This window comes from Apodemus sylvaticus, chromosome 1, assembly GCF_947179515.1.
Source record: "Apodemus sylvaticus chromosome 1, mApoSyl1.1, whole genome shotgun sequence".
Classification (NCBI taxonomy): Eukaryota; Metazoa; Chordata; class Mammalia; order Rodentia; family Muridae; genus Apodemus; species Apodemus sylvaticus.
The window spans coordinates 38,196,909-38,218,231 of NC_067472.1; the positions used below are offsets into that span (position 1 = coordinate 38,196,909).

The following is a 21,323-nucleotide window of genomic DNA, read 5'->3' on the forward strand; positions in this document are numbered from 1 at the left end:
AGGACCTGAGTGTAACTCTGTAGTATTTGTTTTCTGTGCCCAAAGGAAGCGACCATTTGCTTCTGAGCATTTGGGCAGAGGTGCATGACCTTGGGGCAGAGGTGCATGACCTTGGGCCAGTGTACTTCTTGCAGCCATGATGACTTTCTAGGCTGGTGTTGCAGGTGTGGTGAAGCTGTGTCCAAATTCACCTGTTGAGGAAGGTTGCAAGCATCCAACCCAGTGACTGCTGCACACATCTCCTAAGAATAGGGCCACCCGGACAACAAACCTAAGACCACCAGTAGCTGTGCAGTACCATCTAATGCCCACCCCGTATCTCAGCATGGCTTGGACACGTCTTCATGGGTCTGAGTTTACTCACTCATGGTTCTTTTTAGTCTAGAAAGGGGTGCGTTCAGGAATGTCAGTAATTATATACAGAATATCTCATTTCCTGGCTGTTCATTTGACCTCCATGAGCTAGCTGACCAGAGCCTTTGGGGCTTTGCTTACCTGGTCAGATGTGGATTTGGAGGTATTCAAAAGCACTATGCACTATATTCACAACTGCAGTCGTTTTTCTCTTATTTGTTTATTTACTTATTTATTTATTTTGGTTTTTTGAGACAGGGTTTCGTTTTTCTCTTATTCTAACTTAGTGAGATTTATTTGTCCTTGGATCCGGACAAGGGCTTGGAGCGTTGGAATACAGATGGGAGATACAGATGGATACAGAGAGTTTAAGAGCAGGGATACAGATGTTTCGGGGATGAGGTTTTTTTGTTGTCGTTTGATTGTTTGGTTGGTTTTGTTTTTTTATAATTCTCCCACCCTCCTCACATACGCTGAGACTAGAGCCGGACAGTTTTATTAATACTGGAACTAGGCCCACTGCCCTCCCAGGTGTCTCTGTACTGTCCTGCATCATCTACTCTGTTTGTCTGAACAGGTGGTCAAGAGGCCCCGGAAGGTTCAGGTGGCCCCGCTGCAGGGCAGCCCCCCTCTCAGTCATGATGACCGAGCTTTTGAAGTGATTGATGAATTTGATGGCCGAAGTTTCCGTAGCGGCTACAGTGAGAGGAGCCGCCACAGCAGCCACGATATGCTCAGCCACAGCTGGGAGGATAGCAGGGAGAGGGGGCGACCCCATCAACGCACACAGAGCCGGGAACGGGAGCGCAGCCGGGGCCGGAGCCTGGAACGTGGCCTGGACCACGAAGACTATGGGCGCAGCAGCCATGAGCGCAGCCGTGGCCGGAGCCTGGAGCGCGGTCTGGACCACGACTTTGTGTCCCGGGACCGTAGCCGTGGCCGTAGCATCGACAGGGACTACGACCGAGACTATGAGCGCTCCTATCACCAAGCCTATGAGCCTGACTACGAAGGCGGCTACAGCCCATCCTATGACCGTAGAGCCCATCCGGAGACCCGCTATGAACGGAGCCGCAGCCGAGAACACCTGCGTTCCCGAAGCCCCAGCCCCGAGTCTAGGTCCCGGCAGGAACACAAGGGCCAGCATGATCCTGACAGGCCCATCGGGGTCCTTTTGACCAAAAGCAAGGCAAACGAAGGTAGGCACACGTGATGGGGGGATGCAGGCGGTACCTGCAGCATCACGTGGTGCTCGCCTGGCACGTGCCAGTGTTTAGCATCAACCTGAGCCGGCCAGCGCCCATGGACTCGTTTATTTATCATTGCTATAAGAGAGTCAAAGATACTGAAGGGTCTGTTGATCAGGACGCAGTTAAAGCCAGGTCTTAAGAGATGATCTTCTCCACACTTGTTCATAAATATAACATTTATCCGCCCGGTGGTTTTGCTGCTGCCTCCATCTGTTAACCTAGGCCAAGTTCTAGCCTCTTCCAGCCTCTGTACAATCTAATCTAGGCCTAGAATGTTTTCAGCCTCTGAGACTTACTGCTAAGTAAGCTTACCCTTTCTAGTTCTTTCTGAACTCTGGCTGGCTGGTTCAACTCAGCTGTTCTGGCTCAAACTCCTCTCCAACCTGACTGGTTTAATCTGGCTTCTCTTTAAGTTTCTTACTGAATTGCGCTGCTTGGCCTCACACTGACTTGGCAATCTGTTCTAGTCTTCTGGCTCCTTCTCGTTCTCTGACTCTTTCTGTCTTCACCTGTGTCTAGCTTGTTCTCTCTGCAACCTGTCTCTGTAAAACTCTCCCAGGAAAACTCCCTTTCTTTTTCTTCTCTCTGCACTGCCCCTTAAGTAGCTTCCCTTTCCTCTGTCTTTTCGTGAGAGTTGGGCATATCTTATTCGTCAAAATTTTCACTGATTCGTCAAACTCTCAATTAGACATCACTTTCAAACATGGGTGCTTCCTTCTACAAACTAATAACTTTGCCTTCGTTGTTTAGGATTAGAGGTGTGTGCTCAGAGCAGAGCCACACCATAGCTAGAAACTGGGCTTTTCAGTAAATAACATAATCTCGGGGTTCACAATGTGAGCACACATCTTACAACACTTGCTAAAGGGAGGATTCTCAGGCTCCCACCAGCGCCCGGAACCAGGAACTGTGGGGTCTGGTGTGTGAACTGGCTCTGCTGGTGAGCCGGCCGCTTCTCAGGGTGGAAAAACAAGACGGAAGCTTAGCTTGATGGTGTCTGTTCCAGGCTGGGGATGGTGTGAGGTAAATAGTCTCTTTCTTAATCCCCCTAAGGACCTTGGAGGTAGGAGGCCTCATTCCTGTGTGGCAGCCAGGGCTTGCTTTCGTTCGATGTGTATGTGTGGTTCTGGCTCAGTCGGCTTGTCCTACACTGCATTCCTGGAGACGCAAGCACACCTAATCCCATCCAGGAGTCAGTAAAGTCTGTGCAGTGGAGCTGTTAGTTCTGTTCCTATATAGGAGGATTCTCAAGCAGAGCAAGTGGGGGAGCTGGAACTCACCCTTAGCTGATCTGAAGTGAGGAGACGGACAGAGGCTGAACCTTTTCCAACCTTGGGTCTTATCTGCCTGCTTTTCAATTTTCTTATAACCCTTGTCTCATGGATCCTATTAGTAATCAAAGAAGAAAAAGGCGAAGAACCTCTGACAAAACAAAGTAAAAGATCCGCTCTTCTTTAGCTTGAGATTTGCATTTTGTAGTAGGTTTTAGACAAAAGAGTCTTGTTTCCTAAGTTTTTCCTACTTAAATAACTGGAGTGATGTAAGGTCAGTAATGGGGTACCAGGAACATGAAGCAGGGGTGTAAGCCGAGATCGCACCATTGCTGAGGAGAGGAACATCCTCCTCATATTAGTGAGGAGGTGGCCCTTCACTGGTCCCCAAGCCAGATCCAGATCGAAAGGTGGAATACAGACAAGTTTTGAGGGAGAGCGCCTGGCGGGAGACCTCCTTCCAAGAAGTCTGACCCATTTTGAGGGACATCGCTTTTGAAACCTTTCCTCCTCCTTTTCTGTCCCTCCTGTGCTGCTGCTTTTCTACCCTTCTGTCATAGGAACAACCGTATCATGTATTACAGAGACACCTTGTATGAGTCAGGGTTCTCTAAAGGAACAGAACCAATGGAATGTGCTTGGGTGTGTCTGTGTCTGTGTGTGTAGCATATGTAATGGGATTCATTAGAGTGATTATAGCCTGTATCCTGATAGTCTTAATAATGACAGTCTCATGAAAGTCACACAAAGGCCAAGCATCTGGTACCTGTAAGGTCCATGAGACTGGATGTCTTATCTCAGCAGTCACAGTCTGGTGTCTGCTAGACTCTGGGAGGTATTTAGTCTACATTGGAATCTGGCTGTCGCAACGGGGAAATTGAGCTTGCCAGGGGAAGTGAGGACAGGCAGACCCAAAGCCAAGGCTTCCTTCTTCCATGCCCTATCATGTGAGCGATGTAGATCAGATTTAGGGTGTGTCTTTTCACCTCAAACAATACGATTAAGGAAATTCCTCAATAGCGTGACCAGCAGCTTGGGTTTTAGTTGATTACAGATATAGTCAAGCTGACAAGCAAGATTAGCTACCATATGGCTACATATAAAAAGCTTAAACAGAATTCTCATGGAATATAACTTATTCTGTGTGATGTACCAAGAGCTTCCATTGCAATGAAATTGTAAGATACTCTTAGAAACTCATTAAATCAATTCAAGACCCACTCATGAATTATGGTGCATAATTTAAGGAGACACCATTGGGCTAGAGAGGTGGCTCAGTGCTTAAGAGTGCTCAGTGTGCTTCCAGAGGGTCAGAGTTTGGTTCCCAGCACCCAGGTCAGGCAGCTTACAACTGTTGTGGGAAATATTAAAAAAAGAGATCCCGCCAAGTCTCCTGCCCTCCAGGCCTCAGCACCATGTTCTGGCGGAGTCTCGCTTAGGGCCGAGCTACTCTCTCCCAGCCAGCTCCCACAGCATCTCCGCTGTGTTCCCTCTCCTCTGTCGGCGGCGGACCCACGCTCCAGTAACCAAGTAAAGCGAAACTCTTAAAGCTTAATTAGCCAACCAGATTTATGTATAATTAATATCACAATTTACAAGATGCCAATACAGTAATTTCAGAGCCGATTGATAATGGTAAAAGCTTTATCCCAATATTTCTAACCTTATAAAAACTCAGCTATTTGTGGCTAGTAAATGCCAAGTCCAAAGCTTCTCTTCCCTCTCCTGTGTCCTCTGGGACACTCCCCATCTCTCTGTCACTCTTAGCTCCGCCCCCTTTCCCCTGTCCAATCACAGACCTTCTCTGCACTGATGTAATTGGACAGGGAAAAATCCTGCAACATACAACTGTCTGTGACTCCAGCTCCAAGGGTTCTGATGCCATTTTCTGGCTTAACTATTTTGTTCTCCAAACTTGGCAACCAATAAACAACTTTTGGTGATGATGAAGCTCAAACTCAGAGCCTGGCGTGTGCCAGACTAGAGATATTGTTTGTTTGCACTTTAACCATCACCAACAAATGCCCCTCCCATGATTTCATTTATGTTTAAGTGTATGGGTGTTTGTTTTGTTCGCGTGTATAAAAGGAGGCCTGGAGTGGTGGATATCTATGAGCCATCATGTAGGTGCTGGGAATCGAACCTGAGTCCTCTAGAAGAACAGTCAGTGTTCTTATCCTTTAACTATCTCTACCGCCCCTCCACTGAAAAAAATCATTATTATTCACTTTAGGCTTGATAGCAACCATCTTCATCCACTCCATCCTTCATTGGCCCAATTTTACCTTTTCTTTTTTTAAGATATATTTATTTTTATCTTATGTATGTATGTTCTGCCTGCATGTGTGTGTATGTACCACATGCATGTCTGGTGCCCAAGGAGGTCAGAAGTGGGGCATCAGATTCCCTGGAACGGGAGGAGTTACAGATGATTGTGAGCCCTCTCACATGGGTGCTAGAAACTGAAACGGGTCCTCTGTGAGAGTATCAAATACTCTTAAACTGCTCAGCCGTCTTTCTGGCCCAGACTTCTACTTTTGTGCTCCTTAATTAATTTATTTATTCACTTTACATCCCAATATGCACTTCCTCTCCACTTCATGATTTCACTTTTTGAAAGAAAAATTGTAGCTACCTTTTGCTACAATTACCTAATAACTTAGCTATTTCTGGGTAAAGCTTTGCTGGGAAAGTGATGGCATGAAAATGAATCTTGTAAGAAAGGCAGTAATAGGCAGGAGCGGCCGTAGATTTAGAATAAACATCTCCAGTTCCGGTCAGCAGGCTCCTCGATGTGTCTCAAAACTCATTAACTGGTTTGTTTTTTTGTTTTTGTTTTTTAATCTAAGTGTCCATGCAGATGTAAGAGAGCCTGTTTGCAGACTCTCCTGTGTTAGGATTGGAGCAGTAGCTCCAGGAGGATAGGTGAAATTTTGTTCTGTAAGAAAAGTTCATCAGATTGATCTCCGCTCTCTGCGCTATCTAGCCATCCATGGGAGGGATGGTGTAGCCCAGGAGAGAGTGAAATGTGCCGCAGTGCTTCTGTTTCTTGTTGGTGGTGCTAAAGATAAACTGAGAGCCTTGCAGAGGTCAGATGCTCACTGTACCACAGAGGACCACAGCAGCTAAGCACTTGGTCTCTTTGTAATAAGATCAAATGCTAATAAGTTTACTGTAGTTTATTAAAACTGATTTTTTTTAACTGCTAGTTTTCAGAACACTAGTAATGACAACTTAAAAACTGAATGAAAAACTGAATGTGTATGCTCTCAAGCTTGCTTGACTGCGATGGCTTTCCAAGTCATTACAATTCACCCTAAAATCTGTCTTTTTACAGCTTACTGAATAAAATCAGAATAGTCTCTAGAAGACTTGCAGTATTAAAATGTGTGCATCCTCTCTAACTGCAGTGTTGCTTTTCTTTTGAGAACAGTTCAAAGTGCCGTGGACAACTCCTGCCAGGGCATTGGCTTTGCCCAGCTCAAACCCTGGGCAGAGTGAACTGTCACAGAGATATACTATGTCCACAGCTTCATGTGGGCAGCCTTAGGGTCAGCACGATATTCTATTAAGACTGACAGATGGAGCAGACTGTTGGTACCGACTTTTTAATTTGAAATGTGTTCATTTTCCATCAGACATCTACATAGCCTCCCCCTAGTTTGACCAGTTAACATTTTGCAACATTGGCGTCTTTGATCCTCCCTTGTTTGTTTGCTGGTTTGTTTTGTTTTGTTTGGAAGTTTTCTGAGCTAGTTGAGAATGCATTTGTTGGCTTGTTTGTCTTCTAGAGTATGGACTCCGACTGGGGAGTCAGATCTTCATCAAGGAAATGACCAGAACAGGACTGGCAACCAAAGATGGCAACCTTCACGAGGGGGACATAATTCTCAAGGTGAGTAAGACCTGGGCAGGGAACAGAGTGTACCTAATGTGTCTGCACCCGCGTATCCATGCGCATAGCAGGTCAGAGTCTCTCAGTCTCAGGAGCAAGGTGGAGACCGGAGGAGCAGCTGGATGGCGTGATCTTTGCCGTGAGAACAAAAATAAACTGAGGTATAAACAGGAGAGAGATATACAGAGAGCTGGGCTGTTCTCTACCACTTGGGAGCCCTGCTCCCTCTCTAGCCTCTGCCCCCTAAACATAGTTTAAAAAGGAAAAGGAAAAATAAGCCTTGGGGTCTGTACTAATTTAGTAACAAAGGAAACACCTCGAAGAACACTTTCCCTTCTTCTGTTGATTTAAAGTTGAAGTTCCTTTTCCCATACCAAGAGAAGAAGAGTCTGAGAGTAATTGATCTATGATTGCTGCATGTGTTTGATAGGGTTGTTTGTTTGTTTGTTTGTTTGAGCCAGCATTTCTCTGGGTACCCTTGGCTGCCTTGGAATTCAACCAGGCTGGCTTCGAACTCAGAGATCCACTTGCTTCTGCCTCCCAAGTACTGGAATTAAAGTCATATGCCACCACTAGTCGGCTCCGTTTGATAGTTTTTAAAAAACTTCTCCAATCAGGAAGCATGTTCCAGCAGTAAACCAAGCTGTAGACTTGAACTTGGTTGTTAAATAGATTAGCAGAGCAGCCTAAATATTACGCTGACTCCTTCATACCTGTTCTGGGCATGTGTGGTTACATTTAATTTGAAGGATAATTCACATTCATTAAGTCAACCTGAAGTCTGGTCTGAGCGTCTTAGCAAGTTCTTTCCAGCTCTATAAAGGGGAAATAAAGAGTTTTGAACTTAGCTGTGAGCCATTGTCCTGCGTATGAATAGCACTGCCGCTCTTCCTATGCGCAGATCAATGGAACTGTTACGGAGAACATGTCTTTAACTGATGCACGGAAGTTAATAGAGAAGTCTCGAGGAAAACTGCAGCTCGTGGTGTTGAGAGACAGCAGGCAGACCCTCATCAACATCCCGTCCCTGAACGACAGCGACTCTGAAGTGGAGGGTAAGAAAGTCTGGGTGTCGGGAGGCCAGTCCCGAGGGGCAAGCCTTCCTTCAAACTTTGATTCAAAAAGAGAAGTATTCCTGATGTTTTTGTTTGTTTGTTTGTTTGTTTATTAAGGCATCTTTTGAAATTAGATTTCCAGGAGGAAATTCTACCACATGTAACTAGGCCACTGAGAACCAAACTTACTAGTAAAACCAAAGCTCACGTGACCAGCCGATGAGTTAAACGGACCTCTTACACCTCTTACACGTTTGCTGTGTGCTCTTGCAGATACTGAGAAAGTATAGCCTTTTGTGAGTCTTTAAAAAGGACAGAAGCCGAGCATGGAAAAGCCTTTAATCCCTCGCTCTGCAGGCAGAGTCAAGGCCACAGTGTCTACCTAGCAAGTTTCAGGCTTTTAAAAAAATGACTGTGGCCACACCTGTGTTCTGTGCCTTCCCCCCTCCATGAGGCCTTACTTTATCTCAACTCCAGGGCTTAAAATCTGTGTTAAAATCTCTTAGTAAGTTCCAACTCTGCTTAAGGAATAAAAAAAAAAAGACAGTATTCTGACCTTCTGCATGGAGTGTGTAGACACTATCAAACAGCGTGGCTCAGAATTGTGGTAGTTACTGCTTACTAATATTTGCCCCTGCCCCTGGTTGTTACTGTTTGTTTGGTTTGAAACTGAGATAATTGCCTTTGTTCCAGCTCCACATGTTACTTGCAAGGGAAGGAATCAACTGCCCTTTCATACTGATAAACACTTAAATGTTGAACTCCAGGGACCAGCTCTACATGTTTGCTAAAAATGTAAAAATTGGGTATGAGAGCAGGTGTGGCGTGTTCCAACTGTGGAGTTAGGATTGCTGCTCAGGAGAGGGCTTCCATCCTGTGCTGAGGCTCCGGGGGCAGGAGGAGGATGGCTCCATCCCAGCCCTCACAGCTGGCTTTCCCACTGCTCTATTGTTTAGGCTACTGGGTGAAAACAGCCTTGTGGGGTGGTGAGCTGGCTCAGCAGGCAAAGGGGCTTCCCTAAGATTGGCAGTGTGCACCAACTTGCCTCGTTTGGAAAGTTTGTTTCCTTTCTTGTCTATTAGATGTCTAGTCAGTTGGTCTGGTTTGGACTGTGAGTACAGGACAGGAAAGTACAGCAATCGTAGCTTTGGTAGTTCATAGTTCATTTTCTTACTGTTCATCATGAGCAGCGTCAGTGTCGGGAAGCTTGGTTACAACGAGATCTCTACATGGTTTGAACACCTTTTTTTTGTTTGTTTTTGGTTTTTTGGATTTGGTTTTTTTGAGACAGGGTTTCTCTGTGTAGCCCTGGCTGTCCTGGAACTCACTCTGTAGACCAGGCTGGCCTCGAACTCAGAAATCCGCCTGCCTCTGCCTCCCAGAGTGCTGGGATTATAGGCGTGCGCCACCACTGCCCGGCTTTAACACATGTTAAAATGTAAGGAGCACCGGCCTGTTCGGCGAGAGTGGTTTCTATAGCCTCAGATTCTGGCAATCATGGGTTGAAAATATGTGTGTTTCCGGGAGCACGGAGGATGTGGGGTGGAAGTCCAAAAAGCTAAGGTTTCTTTTTTCTTACTCTATCAACAGTACAGTGTAACCACAGTTGATACGGCATTTGTAATGTTATGTATTATAGATTAAACGTTCAGGATAATATAGATAGGCAGTATGCTAACATTTAGCATCTTATGTGAAGGACTTAATCATCTGCTGATTGGGGAAATGGTTCTGGAACCAATTTCTACAGCAGTAACAGAGGGACACTACTTTGTAGCTGGATCATGGCCTCCTGAAAACAGCTTTAAAAGCTACTGGGCTGGAAGAAGTGTACACTTCTGAATCTGATTGTCTCTTCATTCAGTAACGTCTCTCAAACTGCTGAACTGATAGCCTTCCCTCATGCTTCCGACTCAAGGACTAGTGTAATTTCGGTACATATGCATCGCACTGAATTGGACTTTTATTTTGAAACCAGATATCTCGGAAATAGAGTCCAACCGATCTTTTTCTCCGGAGGAGAGACGCCAGCAGTATTCTGATCAGGATTATCATTCCTCCACCGAGAAGCTGAAGGACAGGCCGAGGTAAGGTGGTGGGCCTCCATTTCCGTCAGTCACTGGTGCATGCACTTGGGTGTGTATCTCGACTGTGTTATCTGCTGAGACATGATCATGGTGTATGCTTCAGCTCAAGAGAGGAGACCTCAGGCAGACTGTCCAGGATGGGTGCCACACCCACGCCGTTCAAATCCACAGGGGACAGCTCAGCTGCTGGTGTCACAGAGGCCAACAAGGAGCCCAGGTACCAGGAGGAATCCCCAGGTAAGGCGCTCATGTCACTCTTTGGTATGCGTACGTTATACACAAGCTGGCTCCTGCGTCCAGCCCAGATCCACTGAGTGGAAGAACTAAGTTCAGAAATATGTGCTTGATGTTTCTAGAAGGTGGCTGGGAAAAACAAACAAACAAAGCAACATTTAAAAAATAATTTGTCCAGTAGAGGAGGCCCTCTTCAGTTTTCTCTTAATGTGGGAGGTAAAGTCCATCTTACCATATGGTCGGAATGGGTCATATTTTGACACATTTGAATACCTCCTCTTGCCCTCTGTCCATGTGATTATCACCATAACTCTAGGTACATCAGTATTTACATGTGGGGAAACATAGTATTTTCTAGGTATAGAGAGCATTGTTTCATGCATGTGTACCTTGTGTGTGGGTGTTTGTTTTCTCTGTCTTTGAAAAACCGATAACTGTTAGTGCCCAAGTTAAGCTTCATCTCTAAGTCCCCCCCTCCCCCAAAGTAAAAATGAAGACAGTTTAAGAAAGGAGTGGGCTAGGGAGCAGGGAAGGCTGTGCTGTCATTAGATGGGTGGTGCAGTGTGGCGCCACTGGAAGTGCTTGCACTTAGAGCCTGTGGATTCTGCTATCTTTCGATTAAGAAACAAGCTTGGGGGCTGCATGATAAAGAAGATTTTTGTCTGGATGTGTTGTGGTTTATTTTTGTGGCATGGGGATTGAATCCACACCGTGCTGCAGGTGAGGCAGAGCTATACACATTCCACCCACACTAAACTTTCTTAAAATCCACAGTGCCTGGGGACTGGAGAAAGAATTCAAGGGTTAAGAATTTCCCATCAGGCTGGAGAGATGGCTCAGCGGTTAAGAGCACTGACCACTCTTCCAAAAGTCCTGAGTTCAGATCCCAGAAACCACATTGTAATGAGATCTGACCCCCTCTTCTGTAGTATCTGAAGACAGCTACAGTGTACTTAGATCTAATAAATAAATTTAAAAAAAAAAAGAGTTTCCCATCATCCATATGGTGGCTCTCAGCCCTCTATAACTCTAGTTCCAGGGGAGCTGACGCCCTCTTCTGGCCTCCATAAGCACTAGGCACCCACATGTGTGTGCATGAAAAAAATTCTCTTATGCATAAAATACAAACAAATAAAATCTTGAAATCCACAGTTCCTCAACCCAGAACAGCTCCAAGAGTTTTTCTTCGTCCTAGTCCTGAAGACGAAGCAATATATGGGTATGTAACTCCATTCCTCTGCCCCCTGCCCCCGCTCCTTCTTCCCCACCCAGCATGTCTTAGCTGAAGTCCACACAGTGCTGCTGTTTCTACCTCGACCTCAAAGGCGAGTTTCTATTCAGCCACCTTTTAACCGGTAGTTATCCCTAATGTTCACAAGAAAGAGGGATTATCTACTAGAAAAACAAACTTTGGGATTGGATGAACTTTACAGCTTTGGGATCTATCCTTTTACCTACCTACTTGTCCTGAATATTTGCATCAAATGTATAACTCCAAGACGTGTAACTCCAGGGTGCAGCAGCTCCAGAATGTAGTACTTCAGTAGAGACTGTAGGGGGCGCTGGTCCTGGCGTGGTTGGGAGGGAGAAGGGGCCATGGTGAGTGGTATCTAGACGGTAGTTGTTGGATTAGGCCTGGCTTCCTTAGATCTGAACTGCCTTTATTTGGCTAAACTTGTGGTGGAATACTTTTGGGAGGGCATCTTTCTATCAGATAGCTAGAATCAATCCCTAACTATGTACTTTCTCATCCTAGATGAGTTATAATGTGGTAAAATCGGTATTTTGTTCTGTTGTGGTCTGGTAGATATTTTCCATCACTGTCTCAGGGAGATTAAATTACAGAACAGATGAGGAAAAGGAGAGGGAACTTCTGTAAATGGTGAAGTTACCTCTGAGCTAGAAAATAGTCTTTAGTCTCTTGAGGAGAATCCTCTGTTTTAAACAGTGTGTTTTGTTTTGTTTTTTTTCTTTCTGAAACCAAACCTACTTCAGGCCTAACACCAAAATGGTGAGGTTCAAGAAGGGAGACAGCGTGGGCCTCCGGTTGGCAGGTGGAAATGACGTTGGGATATTTGTAGCTGGCATTCAGGAGGGCACGTCCGCAGAGCAGGAGGGGCTGCAAGAAGGAGACCAAATTCTGAAGGTAAGGAAGCCCTGCCCTGCTGGGTGGTGGTGGCGCACGCCTGTAATCCCAGCACTCTGGGAGGCAAGACAGGTGGATTTCTGAGTTCTAGGCCAGCCTAGTCTACAGAGTGAGTTCCAGGACAGCCAGAGCTACACAGAGAAACCCTGTCTCGGAAAAAACCAAATCCAAACAAACAAACCAAAAAAAAAAAAAAAAGGAAGCCCTGCCCTCCAGCAGTCACCCAGCAAGGGGCTTCGATGGATGTTTTTCAGTATAGGGTTTTGTTGTTGTTGTTGTTGTTGTTGCTATATTTCTGGATGCACACACACAAAGACTTTGGTAGGAAATCCAAAGGCATTAACTGGCAGTCTGGTAAGCATTTGTGTGCCAAAGGCAGAGGGCAGAAGAAGTTGCAGAATCACCCAGGGGATCAGACCTCAAGGCACAAGGGTGTGCCCACTCCCTGCACTTGGCCAATGTGGTCCTGAGTGGGAGGTACCAAGCCTTGCTCATGAGCATTGTAAAGCTTTCCAGTGAAATTCTGGGACCTTCTTTGGGTCCCGGAAGGGACCAAGAAGACTGCCTGAGTGAACCTTTAGGCAACACATGATCCTAGGACATCTTTCACTCTCAGCTTCCCATGCCTCTGATGAAAATCTTTTCAAATGCCAGCACATGCTAATTTGTACTCGGAGAACGTACAGACAAAGAGAACTCATGCTTTCGGCTACTGGGAAGCCAGAGGTTTAGGGCCCTGCTCATTAAAGTTGGAGAATAAAATAGATGTCTCTTGTGGAGGGGACAGTATGAATGTGAATTTTATGAAAGTAGAGAATTCACCTAGTGTTTCAGACACCCAGTTTCTGTATAAAACATTGTTAAAGACAAGGAGAATTGCTTCCATAGTCAGAGCTTTTCTAGAAAGTTTTTGTGTTTGTTTTTTGTTTTTGTTTTTGTGTTTGTTTGTTTGTTGTTTCTTTACAGCCATCCTCATGGTGACCAGGGAGATGCAGGTGGTCCCTGACTTCTCTTGTAGAAGTCCTTGGTAGAGATCAGACAACGGGTGGCCTTGATAATCACTCAAGATGACTATAAAATGGTCTCTTTTTTTGTAAAAGGCTGAGAAAGATTGATCTCCCTGAGCTGGGCAGAGGCAGCTGCGGTACAGTGAGCCAGAGCTGATACGGAATCCTCCCCAGGCTCCCAGCACACCCAGCCGGGCCCTGCACACTGCTCAGATAATGAAAGGCGATATTTGCCTCTTGGGAAGGACCGCACAGTCTGACCTTGAAGTGCATGAACACTGGCCTAACCGTTTTGTTCACTGCAGTACTTCCCCTACTCCTTGGTCAGCCCGAAGACACGACAGGAGCTACGTGTGTACCCTTCTTTGTCGCTTTCTTTTGGCAGTGGGTTTTAAAGAACACCTCTACCTGACCTATAGTGTGCTGTACTGCCGCTGAACCCAACAGGTTTTACAGATAACAGAAATATGACTGCTCTGATTTTTATTTATTTTTCCCTGCTTGGTTTAACTGCTTCTTTGTTATTTATATGGCATGGCTGATATTTCTCTTTCAAAAATCTGTTATGAAAAGGAAAAGACAAAAAGAAAACCAAACACATTTGCAGGGGCGGTTGTGCTTGTTAAATCACATGGATTTTAAAAGCTGCGTTTTATTTGTGTGTATGTGGTTGGGGTGGGGGAGCAAGAGGAACACGTGTGCTGTGTCATGTGTGTGGAGGTCAGAGGACAACTTTTGGGTGTCATTTCTCTCCTTCCACCACGTGGATCTTAGGGCTCAAGCTCAGGTCATCGGGTTTGGTGGCAGGGCCAAATCGCTGGCCCTGGAGTTTTAAAATGTACCTTGCAAAGTATGTTTTAATTTTGACAATTATAGCTTTGCTCCCAACAGAAGGTCTCATAGAAATGGATAGAGGGACCCCTAAATCATTCATAGATTCAAATGAAGCAATGCAAATGACATAAAGGGTTAGACAGCAAGTTCTGTGACCTCTGGGGGCAGAGGTGAGAATGATAGTACCTTACTTCCATGGTAACATTGTTTCAAAGAGGAGCTGATTGACTTTGCAAATCACCCTCCTCTCCTCTTTATTTTCTGCTCCCTCTTCCATGATGATCCTGAGCATTGCGGGGAGGGAATCTAGTATAGATGTTCCATTTAGAGCTGAGTGCTCCTCACTCTCTAGAGCTGAGTGCTCCTCACTCTCTAGAGCTGTGTGCTCCACACTCTCTAGAGCTGTGTGCTCCTCACTCTCTAGAGCTGAGTGCTCCTCACTCTCTAGAGCTGAGTGCTCCTCACTCTCTAGAGCTGAGTGCTCCTCACTCTCTAGAGCTGAGTGCTCCTCACTCTCTAGAGCTGAGTGCTCCTCACTCTCTAGAGCTGTGTGCTCCACACTCTCTTATATTCCGTATGTCAGTAAGTTATGGGTCTTTTGATTAATCATTATTGACTGCATAAAGAAACTTCTCAGAGTTAGGTGTGGCGGCGCATGTGCCTTTTATCCTAGCACTCCAGGAGTCAGAGACAGGAGAGATCTCTGAGTTCAAGGCCAGCCTGGTCTACAAATTGAGCTACAGGACTGCTAGGGCTATATAGAGAAATCTTGTTTTAGAAAAAAAGAAACGTTTCCGTTCAGTGTTAAGTGGTACACTCATCTATAGACATAAGGATGAGAAGTTAGTGGTCAGTTCATGACTATTTTCACTTAGTAAAATTTAACACTGAGTTCCCCCTAGGGCCCATGACACAGCCACCCATAGGCTTTAGCCTAGTTTTTAGTCTCAGGTTGGGTTCTAAATCCAACCAGAGGTTGGTTACTGCCATTCCGCTTGGGCCATTTTCTACCGTTGGGCCTGTTTGTCAGCTAGTTGTTATTATTGTCATTGTGCTAGTTGTTATTATTGTCATTGTACTAGTTGTTGTTACTGCCATTGTACTAGTTGTTATTGTCATTGTACTAGTTGTTATTGTTTGTGGCTGTTTAAAACTTGATGACTTATCTCCATGATATTCCAGCACAATGAAAACCTATAGCTGATAGGCAATGAACGCATCTTCCAGCTCGGTACATGATTGATTTCCCTGTATCCTATGACTAAGAGAATGTTCCGTCTTCAGTAGTAGGATCTTACCATCATGTTATTAGATACATTAAAGAGCCAAAATCATCTAATGCTAATTAAACATATTGAGACGTGTATCTAGACACAAAGTAAACACACAAAAATCACTAGCCTTTTGTATACCAACAACAAACATAATCAAAAGGACAAGGGAAACAATCCTACTTACTACCATGACCTAAAGAAAAAAAAATCTTGGGATGAATCTAACAAAGGAAGGTGAAGACTTATACAATGAAAATTTTAGTGCACTAAAGAAAGGATATTGAAGATACCAAAAGATAGGTCTCCCATGTTCTTGGGTTGGCAGGATTGATATTGTGAAAATGGCCATCCTATCAAAAGTAGTCTATAGATTCAACCTAATCCCCCATCAAAATTCCAACAGAGACTAGGAGGGGGCTGCCTCAAAATTCGTATGAAATCACAAAAGATCCATGATAGCTAGAACAATCCTGAAGAATAAAAACATTTCTGGAGGGACCACCATCTCTGATTTCCCGTTATACTGCAAAGCTATGATATGAGAGTAAAAACAGCATGGTTGTGGCAGAAAGGAGACACAGTGAGCAGCAGAATAGAATTCCAGGTAACCCAATGATGTTAGCACTGAAAGGAACATGAATGCATTAACTTTGTAATGTGCTTTGTGTTGGGTCTGTGTCTTAGCACGTGTTTTCCACATACAACACATTGTACAGTTATCTTTATGAAATATAGGTGAGAATACAACATTTCAAGGAAATACAGTGTTGCACAGTAAAGACAACCATGTACAAATTAGAAATTATTAATCATGGCTAGAACAAATCTAAAGCCACACAAGTGTTGAAAGGCCAGAAATACATACTAGAGAAAAGACAGTGTCTTAAACAAACAGTGCCAGTCAAAAATGAAAATGTATCATTCTCTCTGACTCTTCATAAGACTCAATTCCAGATGGATCAGGGAATCTCACCATTAAACCCAACACCGAGAATCTGACAGAGAAGGAAGTAGAGGACATGCTGCAACTTACAGGCACAGAAGGGGACTCTCTGAACAGGACCCCGGTAGCCCGGGCCTAAGACCAACAGTTGACGCATGGGATCTCATGAAACCAAGAAGCTTCAAAAGCTTCTAGACAAAGACCACCATCATTTGAGTGAAGAGGCCACCAACAGCAGGTGAAAAGTCTTTACAGGCTGCATAGCTGATGGAGCATTGGTGTCTGGAACATACTAAGAATTCAAAAAAAGAAGTAAACCCTAAGAAAAGAAAGGCTTAATTGAAAAACCAAGCATGAAGCCTGCAGGGGTGGCACAGCAGTTACGTCTGTTCTTCCAGAGGACCTGCGTTTGATTTGCAGCCCCCACATAGTAGCTCACAACCACCCTGTAACTTCAGTTCCAGGGCATCCAATGCCCCTTTCTGACCTTCTTGGGTAGCAAACACACTTGTAATGCACAGAGATAGACATAAGCAAAGAACTCTATGCATAATAAATACTTTTTACGTATCGGGGCATGAAACTAAATAGAATATTCAATAGAAGAAATGCTAATAATAATGGACAAGAATTTTTTCCCCCAAATATTCAACATCTTTAGCCAGTCAGGAACGTGCAAATTAAAAGTACTTCCTGGCTTTCTAGGTTGTCTGACAGCATCCTTCCTGTTGACTCTTTGTTAGAAGGACATCTAGACCAGCAGCTTAATGATAAAGGGGCCAGTGGTCTTCCATGTAAGACTGATGATGCACCCAGTTTCACAAACACATGTTAAACATTTTTCTTCTGCTTTGCTTTTGAGAGAGAATCCTACTGACCTTGAACTCATAATCATCTTGCGACATCCGAAAGCGCTGGGATTAATATCTATTGTTAGATAGCTTTTCAGAGATTGGGGTTACAGGAGAAAGGTTGAATTCAACTGTGAATGTGTCTTCAAGGTTTTATTTGGAGTAATTTTAAAGAAATATGGTCCCAGGTCTGCTTATTATAGACCTTATTATTCAGTGTTGGTTATAGTTATCAGTTTATTACTTAAATATTGTACTTTTCTGGTTATCTCTTTGGGAGACTTCAAAAGAAGGGCGTCAGACAGAAAGACAATCAGTTCAGTGACAAAGTCTTCCCTTGAAGAATTGGCAGGTGTGATAGAAGGTGGAGCCCTGAAGAAGGGAGTTAGAGCAATGTTTGTAGTCGCCTGGGCTTATTTACCGGGTCCAAGTCACCAGATATGGCTTCGAGGAAATAAATTAAGTCTGTTGGAGGGGCCACAGCAAGACCGAGGCTGTGACAGTTTTGTTAAGAGCAATCAGACTTTTTATACCCTTATCGGAAACAGAATATAGTGGTAATTGCCAGGATTAGTACAGTTGTAGTTGTCAGAATACAATGAAGTTTACAAGCTATCCAGGGTGCACACGATTAATGTCTAAGACCGATTGTCCGGTCCAACTTCCCTATTTCCTTGACTTGCAAGGGAACAGACAGAGAAACACAAAAGTGGCCTGAGTGCTTTTGCAGTCTGAGGGAGTATGCACATTAGTCTCTCAGGAACTAGGAAGCACATTGTATCTATCCCAGGAGCCATGGACTCTAACCTGAAAACCCTATGACACATGTAGGCAGCTGGGCCAGGCTAACTTCATGGTTCCCTGCACGTACTTCACGTAGCCCAGGCCAATGGGATGTGCTGGGCAAGTGGACTGGTGGCAGCCACACCGACTTACACACCTGCTTTTGCTCTGGATGGATGGGTGCTCATGGGAACAAGCAGAAATTTAGGAGTTACCTTCTAAAATTTTAGGGACTGATACTAGGTATCAATCCTAGAGCTTTGTGCATGCTAAGTAAGTACTTGACCCCTGAGTTATTTCCCCAGCCCCCCAGCCCCATTGGGACTTTACTAGAGTGATCTCTGTCTGTCTCTCATTTTTGATTTCTGTTTTGTTGTTTTTTTTTTTAACCTTCGGCCAGGTGAACACACAGGATTTCAGAGGGCTAGTCCGGGAAGATGCGGTCCTCTACCTGTTAGAGATCCCCAAAGGTGAAACTGTGACCATTTTGGCTCAGAGCCGCGCAGACGGTGAGCAAGTTTGCTGATCTGTTTTATTTGAGTGAAGTGGAGAGCATGAGCAGGGTGGGGATGGGGGTGAGGGGGTGGGTGGGGGTATCTTGGGACCAGAATAAGGAACATTGGGTCACAGGTGTGTGGAGAAAATTTAGGTACTGTTAATTTTGTATGAAAATATTTTCCTTCCAACTACTGAAATAGCTTTGCTGGTTCTGGGTCATTTGGAGTTTAACTGCTTCTCTGAGCAGTGTGCATCCTCAGTTATGGTGGGATTGTTAGGGAGGCGATCTGTATAATGGGTGGTTTTGGCTCCTCTTACCTCTCACCAGCCCCACAAGTTGCTTCACTTTTCCGGGTGCTCCACTGTAAAGTGGGGGACAGGAATAGTCCCTTCCTGCTTGCATTAGAAGGTTGATGAGCAACCGTGTTAGGCAGAGGTCTCCAGGAAAACAGAATCTGTAAGAAATAGACATTGAATGTGCAGGTTGGTGAGTCCCACGTGGGACAGACTTAGCAGGATCAAAGACTCCGTTCAGGGTTTAGCCTGAAGGCCTAGCTGCTAGGAGAACTGAAGGTCTAAAGACAGTAAGAAGAACTCAGGAGGAAGGCAGATGTCCCAGCTAGAAGGACATGGGCGGGCACAGTAGCTCCCTCTCACTTCACAGATTTTTCTTCTCAGGCTTTCAACTAATTGTTTGAGGAACAGTTTACCTGTTCAGTCTTCCCATTTGTAAGTTAATCTCATTCCCCCAACACCCGCCATGTCCTCTGAGAAAGGCCCAGTATAATGTTTAATCGATTGCGTAGGCTCCTCCACACACACACAGTCAGGTTGACACATAAAATCTGCCATCCGCCGGGCAGTGGTGGTGCATGCCTGTAATCCCAGCACTCTGGGAGGCAAAGGCCGGTGGATTTCTGAGTTTGAGGCCAGCCTGGTCTACAGAGTGAGTTCCAGGACAGCCAGGGCTACACAGAGAAACCCTGTCTCAAAAAAACAAAATAAATAAATAAATAAATAAAAAATAAATAAAAAATAAAATCCGCCATTCCAGCACTTCCGGAAGTTAGCGGCTCTTCCTCCCGTGGGATCCTGATGCCATATTTCCCATAATGCACTAGGATAGGGGAACCAGGAAGGGGTGAGCCTCAGTGGAGCACAACACAGCCAGCATTCGCTTTTCTTCTCCAGTGTATAGAGACATCCTGGCTTGCGGCCGGGGAGATTCGTTTTTCATAAGAAGCCACTTTGAATGTGAGAAGGAAACGCCACAGAGCCTGGCCTTCACCCGGGGAGAGGTCTTCCGAGTGGTAGACACACTGTATGATGGCAAGCTGGGCCACTGGCTGGCTGTGAGGATCGGGAATGAACTGGAGAAAGGCTTAATCCCTAACAGAAGCAGGTAACCGAGCCGACGTCCTAAACATGCCTTTTAATCCCCCTTTCTCCAAAAGTCACCCGAGCTGCCTCTGAGGGAAACGATCCACGGGACCTCATCTTTTGCTGTCATTGGGTGTTTATGGAGAGAGAGGCGCAGCCTCTTTAGTCTTGAGCACCTCAGGCTTGGTTGCCGCCCTTGGTTTATTTGAGGATCGCCTGCTGCCTTGGTTGTGGGAAACACGGTGTGGCCATAGCCCCTCGGCACTCCTGCTCCCGCCCTTAGGAGAGACTTGTACACTCTAGGGAGCGCTTGCTGCTACCTACATTCGTATTACACACCACAGGAGCCTAACATGGCATGTTCTGTGCAAGTTACATGTTCTGCCTGGGAAGTTCAGAGAGCCTGTGGACTTTTCTCATCCCTATGACAAAGCACATGAGGAGGGGCGCTGGGAACGCTGGTCGTCACCTTGCTTCTTCCCTGTGTTCCCAGCCCACGGGAAGATGCCAGCTAGTCAGGGAGGCTTGCCCTTTCAAGAAACACCCCCATAGGCTGACCCAGAGGTTCCATTGCGATTCTAAATCCAGTCAGGTTGGCAAGCGTGCTTACACACAGTGGTTTCTGCCTCCACAGTCCCTTTTATTGTCCCCACTGTCAATCTGAGTCTGCCCTGGGTTCTTTTTTTTTTTTTAAGATTTATCTATTATTTATTTAATATATATGAGTACTTTATCTGCATATATCCCTACATACCAGAAGAGGGCATCGGATCTCATTACAGACGGTTATGAGCCACCATGGTGTTGCAGGGAATTGACTCAGTACCTCTGCAAGAGCAATCAGTGCCCTTAACCCCTGAGCCAACCCTCCAGCCCTGCCCGGGGTTCTCACACAGCAGTGACTGTGTCTTAATAATAACCTGTTCCCATGCCGTGGAGAGTGACTTCTTCCGGCTTCGACTCTTAGAGCTGAGCAGATGGCCAGCGTCCAGAATGCCCAGCGAGAGAACGCCGGGGACAGAGCAGACTTCTGGCGCATGCGTGGCCAGAGATCCGGGGTCAAGAAGAATATCCGTAAGAGCCGGGAAGACCTGGCGGCTGCAGTATCGGTTAGCACCAAGTTCCCCGCCTACGAGAAGGTTCTGCTTCGGGAAGGTGAGACAGCTGCATGGGCCCGGAAGCGATCCTCTGAGCTCTGAGCCACTTCCGCCAGAGTCTGTAATCCTCCAGTTCCAACGTCGCCTAAGTCACTTACACCAAAGGTGTGGTGAGGGAATCATATTCAACAGGGAGCCCGAGTGGTTCAGGCTCCTCAGTGGAGGCGAAGTCTCGAAATGAAGAAAATAATTTTAATGCTGACACTCAAGTATTTGTGCATTATCCGCAAATACTTAAGTCGGGGATGTGTAGCAGTACAGCATCAGAGAATATGGTTTATAAACTGCTTTGTGGGGAGGGCAG

At 45.5% G+C, this 21,323-nt stretch overlaps 1 protein-coding gene across 3 annotated transcripts in view; it reads left to right on the plus strand.

The window, feature by feature from the left end:
- The window catches only part of Tjp2 (tight junction protein 2), a 95,605-nt gene that overhangs the window by 58,468 nt on the left and 15,814 nt on the right, over nt 1-21,323 (plus strand). For all 3 annotated transcript variants that reach the window (XM_052188024.1, XM_052188032.1, XM_052188015.1), the window contains exons 5-14: nt 932-1,553; nt 6,667-6,770; nt 7,672-7,825; nt 9,804-9,912; nt 10,016-10,149; nt 11,299-11,365; nt 12,142-12,292; nt 18,385-18,493; nt 19,674-19,884; nt 20,830-21,017. In XM_052188024.1, the coding sequence (XP_052043984.1) occupies nt 932-1,553; nt 6,667-6,770; nt 7,672-7,825; nt 9,804-9,912; nt 10,016-10,149; nt 11,299-11,365; nt 12,142-12,292; nt 18,385-18,493; nt 19,674-19,884; nt 20,830-21,017 (1,849 nt within the window). The remainder of the gene's footprint in view (nt 1-931; nt 1,554-6,666; nt 6,771-7,671; nt 7,826-9,803; nt 9,913-10,015; nt 10,150-11,298; nt 11,366-12,141; nt 12,293-18,384; nt 18,494-19,673; nt 19,885-20,829; nt 21,018-21,323) is intronic.